Consider the following 14,828-nt stretch of genomic DNA (forward strand, 5'->3'; position numbering starts at 1 on the left):
TTAAGTTTCAAGTGTACAATTCTATAATACATCTTCTGTGTATTGCACTGGGTGTTCACCACCCAAAGTCGAATCTTCCGTCACCATATATTTAATGGAGTATTTGAGCATAAAAATTCTTTCCCTTTAAATGTGTGATTTACAAGATTGGCTTGTGTGCATAATTTTATTATGTTCCAGGAAAAGGGTGAGTATTCACTATTTTTCCAGGCACCAACAAGAATGCTATTCATTTTTTCCTTCCCAATGCACTCCTAGTCTATACCAATATTTTGCATTTTTCAAAGCAACCAAGTATACAGTCATGAATCATGTTAACAGTGCTTGCTAGATAAGCAGTACATTTTGCTATCATCTGTTCAGCTATGTATTTTTTGTGTACCAGTTATTCTTCCAGATATCTACGCAACAATGTTCAATGAGGGTTCCTCCCTGCCCCCCAACTACATCATGCTTTATACTATCAGGTTCAATGTGATGACCAAATCTTAGGTCTTTCCAATGGTCTCAATTCCCCCAGGATCTTGTGCAGTAAGAAAATACATACTACTATCAAAACTAAAACAAAACTATAATCATATCAGTAAAATGACAGTTAAAAACTAATTTGGGGGGGGCGAACAGGTGGCTTAGTTGATTAGAGCAGGAGCTCTGGGCAACGGGGCTGCCAGTTCGATTCCCACATGGGCCAGTGAGCTGCGCCCTCCACAACTACAATGAAGTCAATGAACTGCCACTCAACTCGCGGGTGGCCAGATGGCTCAGTTGGCTGGAGCGCAGGCTCTCAACCACAAGGTTGCCGGTTCGACTCCCGCAAGGGATGGTGGGCTGCACCCCCTGCAACTAGCAACGGCAACTGGACCTGGACCTGGAGCTGAACTGTGCCCTCCAAAACTAAGACTGAAAGGACAAAAGCTTGACTTGGAAAAAAGTCCTGGAAGTAAACACTGTTCCCCATAAAGTCCTGTTCCCCTTCCCCAAATAAAAAAAAATATATATATAGATATTAAAAAAAGAAAAAAACTAATTTGAAGTCTCAGTACACATAAACAACAATCAGATGAATGTTTTATAATTAACATTTATTGATGGGATGGATAAATACAGATTGAGAAACATACTTGACAGCAAGATATCAAACTGATAGCCAGACTATAAAATGTATACAACATCCTTTAAATTTTTTAAAAAATTTTTTGAATTTTTTACAAAGAGCCCTTACTGTAATGGTCACTTATATCCTATCATTCACATCACAGCAGTAGAGATACCGGGGGTGGCATCCAGAACTAAGACGCCCCGAGGAGGACGGAGGCAACAGCAGAATAATATGCTGAGAAAGGACTCTTAAGAGCAATACAAAGAAAACGGACAAAAGTATTAATATCACCACAAAACTGTACCTGAGTGACATAGATTGGTAAAGTGTTTTACTTTTTTATTTTTCGTTCTTTGCTCTTTGGTCTGATAAAAAAAACGGAGAATTTTAGGTGTGTGGAGTAAGGTGAGGGAAAGGTCAGTTTCAAATCCAGAAGCCTAGGTTAACACTCACGAAGTTAGGCTGCTGCGTGCTTTTCTTTGGGTGTTTAACCCAGCCAGCACCTCCATCTTGTAAGCAATTCCAATGTGATCAACCACTAATCGGTTAGGTCCTCAGCTTTCCACTGAAGACTTCCTGCACACCTGATGGAGACATACTTGCTCTGGCTACAATTAGCATGCTGTCAAGCATTCCTCTCCACACTTAACATGGCAACAGAAAACCCAAGAGTCTTTCTGTTCTTTTCATTCAACCATGAATACACACTCATAAAGGGGAAGAGTAGACACTGCTTTTTATAAACATTCTTTTTTCCCCCTCCCTTTTCCAATGCCAAGTTCATATTAAAAACGTTAGAAACATTAAAATGGGTGTCTCACTAAAAAATAATTCTCATTCTAGACCATCTGTCAGGCAGGATTACGGTACCATGCTTGTTTCAAACTCACATCCACAGAGGGATAAAAAGATAAAATTAAACTTGACAGTGTGATACCACATGAACATTTCTTAAACCATCAGGAGCAAATACTGAGTTAAAAGCTGGGTGTTAACAAGCAGCAATACAAGAAACCTGGGGAGGTATCAAAGTCACTGAAAGCTTATTGGGACTGCAGAGGGCTTATTTCTCACCACGTGAAGGGTTGCATAGACTGCTTAAATTCTCCCAAACCCAAGAGAATAATAGTTGTATTCCAACTTCAAGATGTTCTAGAATCTCCATTTTCCTAGCATTAGTTTCAAAATAACTCATCAACAAAAGAATAATCCTTTAAAAAAAAAGTGATCATTTCCCAAGTTCCCACAGTTCCTATGTTTCTGTGGGAAACACAGATGTTTAAAATCCAACCATACTGGGATAAGACCCTTCTAACTGCCTTTGTCCAGAAGCAAGGTATAGGGGTATGCACCTTCAATATGTGGAATTAGGTAGCAGAGGCTTAAGGAAATCCTGCACTAATGTTACCATGATTTTATTTCTATATCCTAAACCATTGCTGTTTCCAACTGGAGATTTAGAAATTTTCTATCAACAGAACTATGAAAAAGAATACATTAAATCAAAACACTAAAATCACTGGGGGAAAAAAAAGAAGCAAGCTGAGGGTCTCATATGGAAACACACTGATTCATGAGTGAGAAGACTAAACTAATTCCTACATATTTTCTAAACCCAAAAAGCATAACTGATACTTCAGAAGACCAATTTAGCTTTAGACTAATGCTTCACTAGAGTTCAGCAAAGAACAACACAAGTATCTGATTAAAAGCCCTAAGGACAATCCACAGGTTTTGTTTTTGCCAACAAGTGATTCAAGCAAAGTTTAGGAATGAGATTTACAGAACTTGAGGCTCCAGGCCTGCTTACCAACTTATCCTTGATACTCTAGGTTAAAAGGAGAAGAAAGAGCCATGTTTATCTAACTAGCTAAGGATGTATAAATTCCATTTCTCACGCTTTGAAGGTGTGAGGGTAGAGAAGACACAGAGTTTAGAAACCACACAACCCTCTGAAGCCTAAGTTTACAGGAATCTGGACAATATGCATGCTAGTTGACAGGCACATCTGCTAACCCAAAGACAATGCAGCAGCTTCATGCAGAGCAAATAAGGAGTTCATGACATATGCACGGATCTAGAAGCAGACACTGTAGATACCTTAAAACAGTAGCACGAGGCATTAATATAAAAATTTCTCTAAATTGACCTATATCAGCAATGATCTACTAGGGCAAAGGCCAGAATACACAGTATAAAGCAGCCTTTAGGCTCTATAAGCATTTTTTCCAGTTCACTCCTGACAAGTTCTAAGGAACTAACTAGACTGCTATGGAGAAAACTGCTAATTAGGCCAGTGGATATGTATGTCTGTGTGCTGAAGGAGTGCATGTAATTAGAAAATGTGACGTGATAAGAAAAATTAAAAGCTGGAAAAGATATTTTCATAATCAAAATCAGTGATTCTCAATTCCACAAAGATACAGATGCAAGCTAACTAACCTTCTGGGAAGGTCAGGAAGGAAAGCCGACTCCACCAAACAAAATCTAAACAAATAGAAAGCCTGTAAATACAAGGCACCACACACCTACCAATTATCTAGCACAATACAGAAACTATCAAGGAGAAAGAGGAAAATGTCATCTATAAAAGTGAGGTGACATTCCAAGTCAAAAATAATGCTAGCTTATAGGTCAGCAGAGAGCTCCTTTTGCATAGCCACAGCAGGTACTCTAGACAGTTCAAATCAGCAAAGACGCATATTTACCTTCAGTTAGGGTTTACTGTACAAATTCCTTCCTGTATTAAGTCAGTGCATCATCAGTGCCAACTGCTTGAGTGTTCTCCCCAACCTGTTCCTGGGAAGCAGCAGCACGCGTACAACCCCGATTCCCTACGACCGCCAACGAAAAACATTTCAATTTGTCCATAAAGAATATTTGGTGTGAAGGAAGCTGCATTAAAAACAAGACAAATTCAAATTGCATCATTTTTTTTCATAGCAAAAAATGCCATGAAGACCGAAGAATATCACATCAAATGATCTATGGGGAGGTAGCATTTTCATGGACACAACTTGGCTTGAATTCTTCCAGCCCCTTAAAAGATTTCTTTCGACAAAAACATTCACTCCTAAAATCTGGGATAATTGAGTACCCATAAGAACAGGACACCTGATCCATTTTTTTTAAAGGATTCTTAAGAAATCTCCGTGGAAAAACCTCTGCCTAGAATCTAAAGCCACCAAATGTGGACAATCTAAACATAAGTTATCCGTGGGCTAGGCTTGCTCACCCTCATGGATGTCGAATTCACAAGCTCCAGTCTCAAGCCACAGAGGCTGCAAAAACTGAGGAGGCAGCTGTTTGCCTTCAGACATACAGACAAAAAGCAAGTCTCACATTTATAATATAATTTAAAACACAATGTCCTAAAAATGCCCAATCACAATTTCATTGTTTTCAGGATCCTCTAGCTCCATGGCTTCTCCCGGAACAATTCTCACATGGTCTGGGCTTTCATCGGCAGGATATATAGCACATGCCCCTTCCCATCAGAGACCCTGAGACTGCTCTCACTTGAACACTTTCCCAAAGCCCACCTTGAAAAAGACACATCCAATTCTGTAGGGCAGAAGCTAGCCTTGCTCTCCAACCCTTCTTCCTCAACCCCACCTTTGTTCTGCATCAAAGGGGGGTAAAAAGGAAGTTTTTATAATGGAGTCCAGAGTCAGGCTATTGGCTGCTCTTGCCCAAACTAGAATTTACAAGGCTACCACTCAATTACACCATAAAGAAAGGGGAAAATACCATGTCAAATGCATACCTCTTCCTTCCTTCATGTTCTAAAGGCCACACCATGTTCTCTCTAGTAGACTGTTGGGAAGTGAACGGTGAGGGACAAGGAGGGAAAGATACAACATGATTTTTAAACACACGCACTTAAAAACATACATACTCACACTTTCATACACACTTAAAGGTCTCAACACTTCAAGTGGCCAAAGCCTATCTCAGATCTCATGGCCAAAAGCCTACCCTCCCATCGCCCTACACACCCCCCACCCTCCAATCCCACCCCCCAGGACTCATTGCTATGTATCTCATACACACAGCAAAATCCCTATCCCTTTCCCAATTATATATAAAAAAAACTAAACAGATAACTTACTTTCTTTAAATTATTTTTTTAAGTCTCTTAAAAGATTTTGACGTTTAAATACTTCCTCTCTTCTGATATATTAAACATTGAAAGGATCCACAACTGTTTGATAAAACAAACCCTCCATATTTCAGTCCTGGCAAGAAGAGGGAAGATATCAACTCTAATCAACCTAATTAGGAGGTGGAGAGGCCAAGAATAAAGAAAGTATTCTTAATCTTTCACAGCTTCATCACATTCTCACCTCTCTAATACCAGTAAAAACTATAATAAAATAGTTAAATTTCTGAGGCAGCAGATATAATAACCAAGGCCGTCTACCATCCTCCCACCTATGTCTCAATATTGATTTATTCCCTAGTCCAAGAAGGGAGACATATTTCATTAGGGAAGTAATTTTCTTAGTCCAGAATCAGTAGTTTTAAAAAACAAAACAAACCAAAACGTGTTTTTAAAGAAGATTTTTCTCCTCTTCTTCTCTTTTTTTACTTAGGAAGGGGCGGAAGTGGTGGAGGAGGTTCTGAAGGTAGAGGTGGTAGCCGGGGTTTGTCTGTATTGCCAGATCTGGAGGACATTCCACCAGCACGTGGATTTAGATATTCACCATAAGAATGAACAAATTCAAACGCAGGAGGCTGAGTGGGTTGAACACCCTGGGCATTGAGAAGGGAGTGAAGCATATTCACAGTATCTTGATAGTCTATCGTCTGGGTTGTATTGTGACCATTGGCCCCAGCGGGGCCTTTATCCAGTTTCATATGAGGAACTCGAGATTTACAGCTGGGCTGTGAAAAATGAAGGCTACTTGTGTCTGAGCTATGCCCAGGCAACTGGGCCATTGAAGGAAGAGGAGGGAAGGAGAAATTTATGGAAGAGGATTTAGTACTCTTGGCAATCTTGGCTGGATGATCAAACATTGCCCCTCCAGTATCTTCAGGGGGACCCCTTTTACGAGTAGAACTGGAAGAGGAGAACGAACTAGTCAAGCTGTAAGCTTTGTGTGCTAAAGCGCTTGTCTGGCTACTCTGTTTTACATCACCTGGACGTTTGTTCCCAGTACCAGCTGGAAGCTGTGAGTGAGAATGCTTGTGTGAGTGGTGATTATGATGATGATGATGATTAGACGGGTGAGTCTTGTGCTTTTCTTTGTGCTCTCGACTTTTTGAGACACTGTCATCTATAGAATTGTGCTTGTCAGGTGCAGCATGGACTTTAATGCGCATTTTTATCTCATCTGGTTTTGAAGAGGCAGCTTTATCTCCGCTTGCCACTGGGATTCTCATTTTGAGAGCTGTTTTGTCAGGCTTTTCCAGAAAAGGCCGCTCTGGGTTTTCTGAACCCTCTATGGGCATTTTCAGAATGACCGAAGAATGGCTATCATGTTGAGACAGGAGATTCTGGGCAGCATATGCATACTGTGACTTCACATTGGCCTCCATGTTCTCCAGTTGTCTCTTCTGGGCAGCCAACTCTTCTGCATGCTTTGCACGGTACTCTTTAAGCGATACTTTAGCTGATGGCACACTCTTACTAGTCTGCTTCTGGGAAATAACTGCATTTGAACCATCCTGTTGCAAGAAATGATCAACTCCTGTAAGTGCTATGTTCTCACTAGTCCGATGACCCTGAGAAGGTTCTCTTTTAAAAGGAGGTTGGGAGGACAGCCAACGCTCGCCCTGCAACATCTCCACACTGCTTAAGTTGCTGGATGACTCTTCAGTAGCTGGAAGGGAATGCACTGCACTTGTGGCAGAAGAAGTTGACATGCTCATTAAACCTGCAATAGTTGTGTCTGAAGAGCTCTGGGAAATCATATTGAGGATTGTCTGCTCCGAAGTATTTGCATCTGCTCCCCGGTCACCTCCTTTTGTTTTCTGGGCAGCTTGGCACGCCTAGAATGAAGCAAATAGTATCTCTTCACTTCAGGTAATTTATCAAATGGAAAAAACAATGAAATGAGTATACTGTGCTTTCTGTGACACTGCATAGCCCATAAGCAGGAGGCTACTCCAACATGAGACTGATAATTATTACCATCAGGAAACATAAGATTTTAAAACCTTCAACCAAGAGTCACGCAAACAGGATCTCAAGGTATCTGCACTTCCATGTTTGCTGCAGCTATTCATGTAACCAAGATATGAAAGCAATGCAAGTGTCCATCTACCAATGAATGGATAGAGAAAATGCGGTATACACATACAATGAAATGTTATTTAGCCTTAAAAAAAAAAGAGAGAAGGGTTCTGGGATGATTGCAGAGTAGGAAGCACCGGAATCTGTCTCCCTACCTAAACGACAACTACACCGGCAGAATCTGCCTGATGTAACTATTTGGGAAATCTGGTGTCTCTTGAAGGCTTACAACTTCCAGGGTAAGGCTTGGACAGTAAATTGGGGTTAATTTTCATCAATTTCAGTTCTCAGTACAGCAGAAACTATCCATCGCCCACCTCAGCCATGTAGCAGGTAGCTGTGCACCAATTTCTGGAGTGGTTTGCACAGAACTTTAAGGAAGCCAGGGTGGGAAAAAAGGACTCTATCCTCCAAATATTGGGGATCTGTGCTATGATCACTGATTGTTTCTTCTGATTACAGAGGTATATACCAAATGGCACGCAGGCACTATTGTTGTGCCTCCCTCCATTACTGCAAATCCCTCCCCTTCTGGCCAAAACAACTTCCAGGAGATTTAAAAGGCCAACACTCCTCCTTCCCCCATTATTTTTTTGCTTTTCCCCCTTCTGGGATCCAGATATTAAAGAGTAGGACATTTAAAAACAATGCCATATACAGTACAGGGAAAGTTAGAAACTGACCGTGCACGTCCAGGGAAAGGCTCAGAAAAGACCTTAAGTTTACACCTCAAGCTGATCCTCAGCACAACAATGCCCTACAAAATCAAACCTCCTTCCAAAATTAACAAAAACAATAAGGGAAAAAAAAAAGCAAACCATAAGGGAGGGAGAAAATCTGATTTCCAGTGTTATCACATTGTTAGATTCAAATGTCCAATGTTCAACAACAAAAAAATCAAAAGAAATAGAATAAAACAAGAAAGTATGGCCCATTCAAAAGAAAAAAAAACTAAATCAACAGCAACTGCCCCAGAAAAAGACCTGATGGCACATCTACCAGACAAAGACTTTAAGATAACTCCCATAAAGATACTCAAAGAATTAAAGGAAGATGTGAAGAAAATCAAGAAAAACAGTGTAAACAAAATGGAAATACTAATAAAGAGGTATAAAACCTAAAAAGAAACCAAAAAGAAATCCTAGAGCTGAAAAGTACAATAACTGATAATGAAAAATACACTAGAGGTATTCAAAGGCAGTTTTAAATCAGCAAACCTGAAGATAGAACAATGCAAATTATTGAGTCTAAGGAATAGAAAGAAATAAGATTTAAGTAAGTGAACAGAGACTAAAGGACCTGTGATACACCATCAGGTGGACAAACATATACAATCGTGGAAGTTTCAGACGGAGAAAAGAGAAAGGGCACAGAGAATTTTTGAAGGAACAGTGGTTGAAAACTTTCCATATTTATTAAAGACATGAAGATAAACATCCAAGCTCAACAAACTTCAACTAAGAACTCAGACACACTATAATCAAACTTTCAGAAGCCAAAGACAGAAAATTCTGAAAGCAACAAAGACAGAAGCAAATCATCACATACAAGATCTCAAGATTTCTCATCAGATACTTCGGAGGCCAGAAGAGAGGGAGCGGGCTGATACATTCCAAGTGCTAAAAGAAAAAAACTGTCAACCATGAATCCTATATCCAGCAAAAATATCCTTCAAGAAAGTGAGGGAGAAATTGAAACATTTCCAGATTAAACAAAGCTGAGGCAGCTCGTGACCACTAGATCGGCCATACACAAAATTCTCAAGAAAGGAGACTAGACAGTAACTTGAAGCCATATGGAGAAAAAAAGATCTCAATAAAGGTAAAAACACGGGCAATTATAAAAGCTAGTATTATTATAACAATGTTTTTGTAACTGCACTTTTTGTTTTCTACATGATTTAAGAGACTAACAAATTTTAAGGGGGAAAAAACAATCATTAGTGTAAAATCTAGTATTACTGTTAACTTTGATTTATAACTCCAAAGCTGATTTTCTATAAGTTTAAGAGCCTAGTGGATTTAAGAGAGTATTAGTTTATGTTTTGGGGCACACAATTTATAAAGATATAATTTTGTCACATCAATAATCAAAAGGGGTAGGGGTGCAGCTATAAAGGAGTTTGTGTGTAACTGAAGCTAAACTGGTATAAATTCAAATTAGAGTTATAACTTTAGTATGTTAAATGCAATTCCCATGGCAACCACAAAGAACATAGCTATACAGAATACACACAAAAAAAGGAAATGAGAAAGGAATTTTTTAAATTTCACTATAAAATAAAAAATTAACCAAACATAAGACAGTCATGCAGAAAATGAATGACAAAAAAAGTTCTAAGGCATATAAAAAACAAATAGCTCAATAACAGAAGTCTCTCCTTATCTGTAATTACTTTAAGTGTAACTGGATTAAATTCTTAATGAAAAGATAGAGATTGGTAGAATGGATAAAAACACCTGATCCAACTATATGCTACCTACAAGCACTGAGATCCAAAGACCCAAACAGGTTGAAAAGTGATAGAATGGAAACAGATATACCAGGCAAAGAGTAACCAAAAGATAGCAGGGTAGCTATACTCTATCAGACAAAATAGACTTTAAATCAAAAAAGATTTCAAGAGACAAAGAACATTCTATATAGTTTTTAAAAGGCTTAATACAGCAATAAGATATAATTATAAACATTTACACACCTAAGAAAAAGAAAAAAAAACATTTACACACCTAATGACAAGTCTTCAAAATATATGAAACAAAACCTAACAAAATTTAAGGGAGAAATAGACAGTTTTACAGTAATAGTTGGAGACTTCAATACCCCACTCACAATAATGGATAAATAATCAGACAAGACAGGAAATAAAGGACTTCACAAAGAAATCACCTAAATCTAACAGATATATACAGAACACTCTATCCAAAACAGCAGCATACACATTCTTCTCAAGTGTACTTGGAAGATTTTTCCAAGATAGACCATAATATTGGCCACAAACTAAGTCTTAATAGATTTTAAAACATAGACATACAAAGCATCTTTTCTGACCATAGATAAAGTTAGAAATCAATAACAGAAGGAAAATTGACAAAATTGTAGAAATCAACACTTTTAACAACCAATGGATCAAAGGAGAATTCAAAAGGGAAATTAGAAAATACTTAGAAATGAATGAAAATGACAACATAATATATCAAAATTCATGGAATGCAGCAAAAGCAGTGCTGAGGGAGAAATTTATAGCTATAAATACTTACATTAAAAAAAATAATGACACCAAAATCAGACAAAGACACTACAAAAAAAGAAAATTACAGACTAATGTCACTGATGAACATAGATGCAAAATTTCTCAGCAAAATATTAGCAAACCAAATTCAACAATACATTTAAAAGATCGTACAGTATGATCAAGTGGGATTGATTCCAGGAATGCAAGGATGATCAATATCTGCAAATCAATCAACATAATACATATTACCAAAACAAAGAATAAAAATTACATAATCATCTCAATAAAAGCAGAAAAGTATTTGACAAAATACAACAATCATTTATGACAAAGAGTCTCAACAAAGTGGGAATAGAGGGAATTTACTTCAATATAATAAAGGCCACATATGACAAACCTACAGCTAACATCATACTCAACAGTGAAAAGCTACAAGCTTTTCCCAAAACATCAGGAGCAAGACAAGGATGCCCACTCTTACAACTTTTATTCAACATAGTATTGAAAGTCATTGCTACAGCAATCAGAAAAGAAAAAAGGCAATGCATCCAAGTTGGAAAGGAAGAAGCAAAATTGTCACTATTTACAGATAACATGCTACTATATATTTAAAAAACCCACTCATCTATTAAAAAACTATTAGAACTAATGAATTCAGTAAAGTTACTGAATAAAAAATTTATAGTTTATTAAATTCAGTGGCATGTCTATATACTAACAAAATTATCAAAAGAAAAATTAAGAAAACAATACCATTTACAACTGCATAAAATAAAATAAAAATACCTAGGAATAAATTTAACCAAGAAGGCGAAAGACCTGTTGTACTCTGAGAACTGTAAGACACTGATGAAAAGAACTAAAGATGACTAAAATAAATGAAAAGATATACCATGCTCATAGATTGGAAGAATTAATGTTTTTAAAATGTCCATATTACCTAAAAAAAAAATCTACAAATTCAGTGCAATCCCTATCAAAATACCAATGGCATTTTTCACAGAACTAGAAAAAGTAATCCTAAAATTTATATGGAACCACAAAAGACCCCAAAATAGCCAAAACAATCTTGAAAGAGAAGAACAAACTGGAGGTATCACGGTCAGACTTCAAAGTATACTCCAAAGTTACATAATCAAAACAGTATGGTACCAGCACAAAACAGGACACAGTTCAATGGAATGAAATGCCCTGTTTCCCTGAAAATAAGACCTAACCAGACAATCAGCTCTAATGCATCTTTTGGAGCAAAAATTAATATAAGAACCAGTCTATTACATTATATTATACTATACTATACTATACTATACTATACTATACTATACTATACTATATTATATGAGACCGGGTCTTATGTTACAGTAAAATAAGACCAAGTCTTATATTAATTTTTGCTCCAAAAGACAAATTAAGGTGATTGTCCAGCTAGGTCTTAGCCCAGAAATTAACCCACACTTATATGGTTAATTAACCTATGACAAATGAGGCAGAAATATATATACTGCGGAAAAGATAGTCTCTTCAATAAATGGTGTTGGGAAAACGGGACAGATACATGCAAAAAAAAATAAAACTAGACCACTTTCTTATACCATATACAAAAATAACTCAAAATGGACTAAAGATTTAAATGTAAGACCTGAAACCATAAAATTCCCAGAATAAAATATAGGCACTAAACTCTTGACACCGGCCTTAGAAATATTTTTTTTGATAGGTCTCCTCAGGTAAGGGCAACAAAAGCAAACATAAACAAATGGGACTACAACAAATGGGACCCATGTAAAAAGCTTTTGCATACCAAGGAAACCATTAACAAAGTGAAATGACAACCTACTGAATGGGAAAAGATATTTACAAAAGATATATCTGATAAGGGGTTATTATCCAAAATATATAAAGAAATCATACAACTGAATATCCAAAAAAAACCCCACAAACAATCCAATTAAAGAATGTGCAGAGGACCTGAATAGACACTTCTCCGAAAAAGATATACACATGGGCAAAGACACGAAAAGATGCTCAACATCACTAAGACCAGGGAAATGTAAATCAAAGCCACAATGAGGTATCACCTCACTTCTGTCAGAATGATTATTATCAAAAGGCAACAAATAACAAGTGTTGGTGAGGATGTGGAAAAAAGGAATTCTCTTGCACTGTTGGTTGGAATGTAAACTGATGCAGCCAATATGAAAAGCAATATGGATGTTGCTCAAAAAATTAAAAATAGAACAACCGTACAACTCAGCAATTCCAATTCTGGGCATTTAGACAAAGAAAATGAAAATACTAATTGAAAAAAATACATGCACCCCTATGTTCATTGCAGCATTATTTACAATAGCCAAGATATGGAGGCAGCCCAGGTATCACGATAGATGCATGAATAAAGAAAATGTGGCATGTATGGAATATTCCTCAGCCATAAAAAAAAAAAAAAGGGAAATCTTGCCAATTGCAACAACATAGACAGACCTTAAGAGTATTATACTAAGTAAAATAAGAGAAAAACAAATACTATATGATTTCACTTATATGTGGAATCTAGAAAAAACAAAACAGAAACACTCATAGACACAGAGAACAAACTTACAGTTGCCAGAGGGGAGGCGCATGGGGAAAGGATGAAAAATGTGAAGGGGAATAAGAGATACACACTTCTAGGTATAAAATAAATAAGTCACAGGGGTATAATGTACAGCATAGGGAAAATAGTCAATAATGTAATAAATTTGTATAGTGACCACACTTACTGTGATATTGTAAGGTATATAAATATCAAATCACTATGTTGCACACCTGAAACTAACATATTATGTCGACTATATTTAACTATACAAAAAGTTTAAAAAAAAATAATAGCTTAAAATAACTAACTTTACAAACTCAAGGAACTAGAAGAACAAACTAAACCCAAAGCTAGCAGAAGGAAATAATAAAGATTAGAGCAGAGATAAATAAAGAATAAAAAATCAATGAAACCAAAAGTCGGTTCTTTGAAAAAGAAAAAGATCAACAATAACGCCTAACCTTTAGCTAGATGGACTAAGAAAAAAGAGAGAAGGCTCAAACTACTAAAATCAGAAATGAAAGTAGAGCTATTGCTACCTAATCTACAGAAATAAGAAGGATTATAAGAGTACTATGAACAACTATATGCCAACAAATTGGATAACCTCGATGAAATGGACAAATTCCTAGAAACACAAAACATACCAAAACTAAATCATAGAGAAATACAAATATAAATACCTGTAACTAGTCAGGAGATTGAATCAGCAATCAAAAAATCTCCCCAAAAACCCTTTACTGGTTAATTCTACAAAACATTTAAAGACTACCAAACCTTTTCAAACTTTCCCAAAATTTTGAAAAGAAGGGAAAACGTCCCAACTTATTCGCTGAGGCCAGCATTACCTTGATTACCAAAGCCAGACAGAGACACTACAAGAAAATAAAACAACAGACAAATATCCCTTATGACCATTGACGTAAAAATCCTCAACAAAATAACAAACTGAATTCAACAGCATGTTAAAAAGATTATACACCACGAGCAAGTGGGATTTATTCCTGGTGGAATGCAAGGATAGTTCAATATATGAACATACACCCATATAATATGCCACATAAACAGGATGAAGGAAAAACACGATCATCTCAATTGATACAGAAAAAGTATCTGACAAATTTCAACTCATTTCCATGATAAAAATAATCAGTGAACTACAAACATAAGCAAACTACCTCAACATGATAAAAGCCATTATGAAAAACCCATAGGGAACATCATACTCGATGAAAGACTGAAAGCCTTCTCTGTGACCAGGAACAGGGTAAAGATGCCCGCTCTCACTATTTCTAATCAACATAGTACTAGAAGTTCTCATCAGAGCAATTAGACAAGAAAAAGAAGTAAAAAGCATCCAAATCTGAAAAGACGTAAAATCATCTATTTGCAGATGATATGATCTGATAATAGAAAACTCACAAGATTCCACCAAAAAAAAGTTAGAATTAAGAAATGAATTCAGCATACTACCGTGTTCCCCGGAAAATAAGACCTAGCCAGACAATCAGCTCTAATGCATCTTCTGGAGCAAACATTAACATGAGACCCTGTCTTATTTTACTGTAAGACCGGGTCTTTAATATATAAAATAAATATAATAAATATAATTAATAAATGTAATATAATAATATAATATCGTGTCTTGTATTAATTTTTGCTCCAAAAGACACATTAGAGC

At 36.7% G+C, this 14,828-nt stretch overlaps 1 protein-coding gene across 2 annotated transcripts in view; it reads right to left on the reverse strand.

Annotated features, from left to right (window-relative positions):
• Positions 1-1,067: 1,067 nt before the first annotated feature.
• Positions 1,068-14,828, reverse strand: part of CCNT1 (cyclin T1) — a 36,831-nt gene continuing 23,070 nt past the window's right edge. For both annotated transcript variants that reach the window (XM_081060678.1, XM_081060679.1), the window contains exon 9: positions 1,068-7,093. In XM_081060678.1, coding sequence (XP_080916804.1) covers positions 5,687-7,093 — 1,407 coding nt within the window. In that variant the 3' untranslated portion in view covers positions 1,068-5,686. The remainder of the gene's footprint in view (positions 7,094-14,828) is intronic.

Source organism: Rhinolophus hipposideros (genome assembly GCF_964194185.1).
Source record: "Rhinolophus hipposideros genome assembly, chromosome: 9".
In the NCBI taxonomy this organism is placed as follows: Eukaryota; Metazoa; Chordata; class Mammalia; order Chiroptera; family Rhinolophidae; genus Rhinolophus; species Rhinolophus hipposideros.